The sequence below is a fragment of the Centropristis striata genome, chromosome 13 (genome assembly GCF_030273125.1).
Source record: "Centropristis striata isolate RG_2023a ecotype Rhode Island chromosome 13, C.striata_1.0, whole genome shotgun sequence".
In the NCBI taxonomy this organism is placed as follows: Eukaryota; Metazoa; Chordata; class Actinopteri; order Perciformes; family Serranidae; genus Centropristis; species Centropristis striata.
Window position 1 is genome coordinate 21,530,345 of NC_081529.1, and position 6,964 is coordinate 21,537,308.

Below are 6,964 nucleotides of genomic sequence, written 5' to 3' on the forward strand. Positions count from 1 at the left end.
CAGTCAACCGATTCTGAATTTACAAATTTTACATCAAAGTTTGTGTCGGAAACTTTATAAATCAAATTAAAACAATGACAATGAAAGACTTAATAATAATAAATCAATAAAAACAAATTTCTCAGGTAAATTAAAGTAGAGTTTTAACATTTTTTTAATTAAAAGACATGAAATTAATTGGCAACAAATTATTCTTATTTTCACAGTTGATAAACCATTGTCATTTTAAGCTTTTTTTTTAATAGTAAATTGAATGTTTTGGACATTTGAAGACGTCTCCTTTAACCTCAGACTGACATCTGTCATTATTTTTTAATAAATAAGCAAAAAGATGTGATGCTGCTGCAGGTGGAGACAGACTGACTGACAGACAGACGGACGGACGGTGTGGAGGGTAAACACGGAGCCTCCCTGCACAAACACGGAAACCAGCTTCTTGTTCAGTTGGTCTTTGTTGTGAACGAGTTCAAACAGAAATTTTGTGAGCTGAGAAACAGAAACGCTGCTGAGGAATGTGAGTCACGAGGCTGACGGGAACTCTGGTCACAAACTGTTTCACTTTGTCAAGTTACAGATTTATGTTGCATAGTCTAATGTTTAGTTCAGCTTTGATCTCCTTGTTTTAGCTGGATGCATATTGCCCGACTCAACAACAAACATCAGCCACAACATTCACCATCTCTATGATTATCTTTATTTGTTTTGTCATTAGTTTGCAGACATTAATGCACAAGACGTTTATAAAGATGGCAGCTGCTGTCTGATGTGGAGAAAAACTTGACGTTGCTTTGAAATATTTCATATTTTCATACAGATAAGAGATATCTGTGTGAGCAGGGAGACGTGACTGAAGAGTAGAATCTTGTTTCTGTGCAGCAGCTCGAGTGTTAAACCGTCTGTAAGTGAAACTGTTGATGTGTGAATGTGAAGGTGACACAGTTTCCCCTCACTGAGGCCTCTTTCTCGCCAACACTTGAATGAATGCAGTGGTTTCCTCCTTCCCCCCTCCTCTCTCTCTCTGGTTGTTTGACAACAGCAGCAGCGCAGCAGGAATGTCTGCGTCCAACGTGACACACATCTCAACATTCTGCTCCACTCTTTGTCTCCTCCAGGACACTAACGTCCCTCTGTCCTTCACACTTCCTGCTACTGGAGATACAAACAGCGAGGTCAGCGGGTTCCTGCGCACGCCTCTGCAGACAGACGGCGTTTCCTCAGCCGTGATGGAGAACAAGAGACGTTTCTGTAGGCGGATGTTTTTAAAATCTCTTTATTCTACTCATGTCATCTGAAATAAACCAGATCCTGTTAAAAACTGTTTTTTGTTTCTCTCCTCTCTCTGTTACCTCACCTCCTCATCTATTCCCACTCTCCCTCTTCCCCTCCTCCTCCATTCTCTGCCAGATGAAGATTTTAACTCTTCTGGACCCTGAACCTGCTCTGGACCTGCCTGTAAGCTTTAACACTTTTAAAATAATAATTCCTGTAGATCTACCAGTGTATCTGTTTATTAGAATAATACTTACTGTTAATTTTACTAAAGTTTTCATGTAAACGTTTTTCTGCCAATATTTAGTTAAGCCGACAAACAAAGACTTGTTTACATCAATTAGTTTGGAGCAGATAAACTGGAAACTTCACCTTATAGACCAGTTATCTGTACACAAACACTGACAGTGTGTGCATATCGGATGCAAAGAAAAAACCCAACAGCCAATCAAAACACAGAAGAAAACTAGCTGCAGAAAAGACGACTTTCCAACAGACTTTTTCTGTATTTTACTGTTGAAGTTCTGTCTGATATTATCACAGCGTGTCGCTCTTGGATGGGTAAATGTATAAAATAATGATGTAATTATGTATAAAAATAAAGACTTTTATTAGAACCTTTTCGGTTTAACACAACATGTTCAAACTCCTTCTGCATCGAACGGATCAGAAACTGCAGCACAGATCTGATCATCAGCTGATTTTCCACAAAGACTAAAGTGAGCATTAAAACCTTTTCATGCTACTGAGGAAGTTTTATCAAATGTTGTTGCAATTCATGTTTTCTGACGTGATCCAACCAAATGTGCAGAAAACGCAGCTGTTTAAACTCCCTTTAACTCAGGAGAAGATGCATTTCTGAAGTTACTTAATATGTCACAATATCAGTCACACGTGTCACAACTTTGTGGTTTGAGTAGCAGCATTTTGTAACAACAGTTTGATTTTTACAACACACACGTCCTCCTGTCATCACTTTATGAAGCTGTGATAATTAGTGTAGTTAATAAATCCTTCTAATCTCTCCTGCAGCTGAATCCTTCCTGTTGACGTCAAACAACCGACCTGCAGAAGGTGAGCCACCGTTCTGCTGTCAGGAGCCTCGATACGCCTCAGATCTGTGAGATTTACTCTGCGTTAACACTGTGGTGTCTCTGGCTGAGGACAGCAGACACTTCAGTCCTCAGAACACAAACAGTGTGTTCACTGTGAGACAAACACAACAAGGCTCACCGACCTGCACATCAGAGCTCAAACCTTTAAAAACACATCACCAAATCTCTGCTTCCAGCTTCTCCAGTCTGAAGATTTTCATCTTTTTGAAAACCTAGCCTCACAGGGAATCTAACATAACTTCAGATGTTTAAAAAAAAATCAGATTTAATGGCAATAAATTCTGCAGAAAATGTTGCAGCACTTGCAACAACTGGCTGCACTGCAAAGCATCACAAAACAGGAGGAGCAATGTGTCAATATCAGCGAAATGTTCCAGAGGTGGAGAGAAATGTTGCTAAAAGTTTAGCTGCAACCAGTCAGGATGACTGAAACTAAAGTGTACAGTATCTGTATAAAGAGCAGCGCTGGGATCAACACATTATATTACTTTATATTCTTCACCAGCTGCATTTCTCTGCAGGTTGGTCTCCTGAGACAGTGAAGGAGTTCCTCTCTGACCTCCTCCTGTTCTGGGCCGTAGTGCTTAATTACATCAGGAGATTTTCTGAGCAGTCATGTGACCTCTGACGTCATGATAAATGAATGAGCTCTCTGGGTTTCCACAGTGTCAACTTCATGCTGATCACATGCAGGCAAAAACCACACAGTTTATCTGATGCAGTGAAATCTGCCATTTTCACCTACAGTATGTGAAGATTTGTGCATACTGAGGTCCCTGAACAGGCCTTTAATTACATAAACTGGGATAGACTCCTGCGGATTCAATGAGCCCAATTTTATAATCTGTGATGTTAGGAGCCTAATTCAGCATTGACAAATTGTATCAAACCCAAAAATTGCTGCAACAAACAAAGAAAGTCAAACATGAATGTTCTGAACCATTAAACACCTTAATAGGTTTAATTCATTAACTAATGACCACAACATGTAGCATCTCAGAATCATCTTCATGTTCCAGCCTTCAACATGAAGAGATGTTGACCTGCTACCTGCCACTGACCCCCCCCGCTCCCAGCCCAACTGCTTTATAACAGGAGGCAGAATGAGAGTTAATCTTGTCACATTAACAGTAACATTGCACGCTGCAGCTATGAGCCAGTCTCAGCTCGTCTCAGCTGAAAGGTGATTACCGACGCGTCTCTGAGTGAACGTGACACCGCTGAGCTCCTGAACGAGTTAAGTCAATCACAGGAAACACCTGAGAGCAGCTGACCGCTTGGCCGACAGATGGCCGAGGGGTCCGAACCATCTGCAGGATCAGATCCTTCACTCAGCTGTTCAACACCACCAGATAGAAATATAGATATAAATATATATTACACAACAACAGACTGAGAATGATCACTGCAGGGCTGCAACATTTCAGTTGAATCTGATCTTTTTTTAACGATTACTCACTTGGTATATCAAATGTTTGGTGTGAAAAAAGTAAAATATGTCATATCAATGAGTTCAAATATCTTTTTTGTCTGAAAACTGAAATATATTCCAACTCAAATCCTCACCGAGGAGAGGCAGGGAAGGAGAGAGCACATGAACTGACTCATTATTTCAGCATTTAATAAGTGTTAATAACACAGGAAGGCGTGTGCGTGTGTGTGTGTGTGTGTGTGTGTGTGTGTCTGAACAGCTGGAAAAATAATGCATCTTAATGAGTCTAAATATAAATGAACAAGACCAGGATCGATGTCAGACCACTTAGCTCTGAGAGTCTGACCTGTTTATCTGCTGCAGAGCTGAAGTGAAGTATTCACATACTTTACTGCAGTAAAAGTACTTTTACCACTGTGGAAATACCTTACTGCATTCAAACCTTACTGCAGTAAAAATCTGTTTGTTGAAATAAAATGGTTTTACTCAATATTCCTGCTGCATTAATGTTGTATTTTCCTGCTGTAGATTTTTAAGTTTTGCTCATTTGACCTCCTGAGAGAACCTCATTTCTCTATAAAGTCAGACAAATAGCCGTTTCCAGCTTTATGACAAGGCTTGAACATTTTATTTAGCTGAAGGAGAATTTACCTCAACACATGAAGGAACACTTCGTCCTTCAGTCTCAGGTCCTGAGACCGACTTTGACTTTCAAGTCCTAAACAAGTAACGTGTAATGACGATTATTTATCATTAACGCTTTTTAAATTGTGTATTTCTTGTTCTTGTTGGTCCTCCTGCAGCTTTAATACATGCTGTCAGATTTAAATAAAGTGGACATTGTGAATTAAGTGTTAATTTGCTGGAAATTAAGAGAAATTAACTTTTTTTATTCAACATACTTTGTTAATCTTCAGGCTGTATTTTGAATGTGTTAAAGTCTTACTGCAAGTTTGTTTTGATTTTGTTGGGTCTAAAGTCTTTAAATGTGTGTTATAGTTATAGTTACTCGAGTCAAACCCTCTGTAAAAAGACAAATGTAGTGCAGTAAAAAGTTCAATAGAGTTCAAGTGTAAAGCAGCAGAAAAAAGGTTGTTTTAATATTTACATTTTCTGCCACTTCTACTCCACTTCATCTCTGAATAAACTTACTTTACTTCCTTACTTACGGTCAAAACTATAATCAATTGAAAAAAATATTATGCATTCTGATCAACTTAACTACATCACTGCATAATAAGTGATACTTAAAAGCAGTGTTAGAATGTAACTAAGTCTATTTACTCCAATAATGTACTTAAGTACAATTTCGAAGGACTTGTACTTTATGTGAGTATTTCCATTTAATGTAACTTTATACTTCTACTCCACTACATTTTGAGGCAAATCTTGTACTTTTTACTCCACTACATTAAACGGACAAGTTTGGTTACTTTCCAGGTCTAGATATAACATAAAAAACATGATAAAATTAAAGTGATTAGGTATTTTAAACCTCACAAAGAGAAGGCCTATATTACATAGTTAAATGAGACCTACCTTTACAAAATTAAGACTGCTTACATAAATGCATCAATACAAATAATCTAATAATATATCTGGGATAAATATATAACAATCTGAGTAGGTCCAATTTTGCATAATAAGAACCTTTACTTTTGATACTTTAAGTACATTTTGATGCTAATACTTTTATTTCAGTAAGTTTTGAATGCAGGACTTTTACTTGTAGTGGAGTAATTTCACAGTGTGGTATTAGTACTTGTACTTAAGTAAGGGATCTGAAAACTTCTTCCACTACTGCTTAAAAGTACATTTTGATACCAGTACTACTACTACTATATATATTTACATATATAATACATGAGGAAATGTGATTAGTTACATTTCTCCACTGATCTATTGTGAAATAAAAAAAATGAAAAGAGTTAAATGTTCCTGACAAGTCCAACATCATAATAAATTAGATTGTTTTCGCTTCAGATTTCATCATCACGCTGAGAAGAAACCAGCCAGACCTGTCGTTTCCTCCCGCTGAGTAATAATGGATGAGAACATGTTATCAGACAAGATGGCATCACTGTCTGCCTCCGTGTTGACACAAAGATCTGCAGCTTTCTGTGGCGGCCATGAAGCCATAAAACAAACAGATACCAGCAGCGCTGATAAGGACTTTACAGCGGCTGCTAGCAGCTAGGCTAACAACAGTTAGCTGTGCGATGACACGGAGATTCTTCTGAGAATGTAAACAACAAACGGACACCACGTCCTCAGGGTTAGCTTAGCTGCTAGCCACAGGAGCGCATGGTCGGACAGAAGGACGAGAAATACTCTAAAAACCAACAGGAGGAGTTAATTTAGATGTTTTAACCGCTCACAAACAGCCGGGAGAGTTAAAAAATTGTATTATATATGAAGAGAGGGTTAAATAAAGCGGACAGGCTCACCTCGAACTGCCAATGGGCCGCCTGGAGGAGCTGCTTCGCCTGATCCGCGGCGCATCCAGCCGTCAAAACAAACTGGTTGATCATCACTTGGTGCCTCAGTTCGTCCATATTCACCGACATGTCCGCTGTCTCCGCCGCGCTAGAGGCTTCACCGTCCACAACAGAAGTAAAGAACCAGACTCTGGGCTCGGATGGACCCCTGTGACCCGCTACAGCCCGGTGTGTCGCTTCTCGCCGCCCGTTGCCTGCCGCCTGTCTCCTCCAGCAGCAACAACAATATTTTCATGTCATCACCAACAACAAAGAGCTGCGCGCTGCTGATTGGACGGCTCCGGAGCATGAGAGTACTACAGCGGCGCTGATTGGCTAAAGCGTTTAAACTTACTGAAGCGCTTGTTTTGTATCTCCCGGACACCACCGATGAGTGGAGTCAAGCCGAGTTACGGCCAATGATTACACCCCGCCCTCCGTGGTTATTCTGTCGGTTTGTCCACGTCTTTTAATTCGTGTACATAACAATCACGTCATGTGTTTGATCGGATATTTTTGGTAAATTCGAACAGCTGATTGGCTGCTTCGTTTGGCAGAAGCGTAAACTAAACACACACAAACACAATAAAAAATATATTATTTTTCATATGTTTATTTATTTTTTAAATATTGCTAAACATTTCATGTATATTATTTTTACATTTACTTAT

The 6,964-nt window shown here is 39.3% G+C and overlaps 1 protein-coding gene and 1 long non-coding RNA gene across 2 annotated transcripts in view; one reads left to right on the forward strand and one right to left on the reverse strand.

Annotated features, from left to right (window-relative positions):
- LOC131983671 (uncharacterized) overlaps positions 1 to 3,369 on the forward strand; it is a 4,383-nt gene extending 1,014 nt beyond the window's left edge. The window contains exons 2-4 of the long non-coding RNA XR_009395484.1: positions 1,113 to 1,245; positions 1,405 to 1,452; positions 2,302 to 3,369. This is a non-coding gene — a long non-coding RNA (uncharacterized LOC131983671). The remainder of the gene's footprint in view (positions 1 to 1,112; positions 1,246 to 1,404; positions 1,453 to 2,301) is intronic.
- Positions 1 to 6,489, reverse strand: part of ubald2 (UBA-like domain containing 2) — a 14,191-nt gene extending 7,702 nt beyond the window's left edge. Inside the window, exon 1 of the mRNA XM_059348435.1 lies at positions 6,264 to 6,489. Coding sequence (XP_059204418.1) covers positions 6,264 to 6,383 — 120 coding nt within the window. The 5' untranslated portion in view covers positions 6,384 to 6,489. The remainder of the gene's footprint in view (positions 1 to 6,263) is intronic.
- Between the last annotated feature and the right edge of the window lie 475 nt (positions 6,490 to 6,964).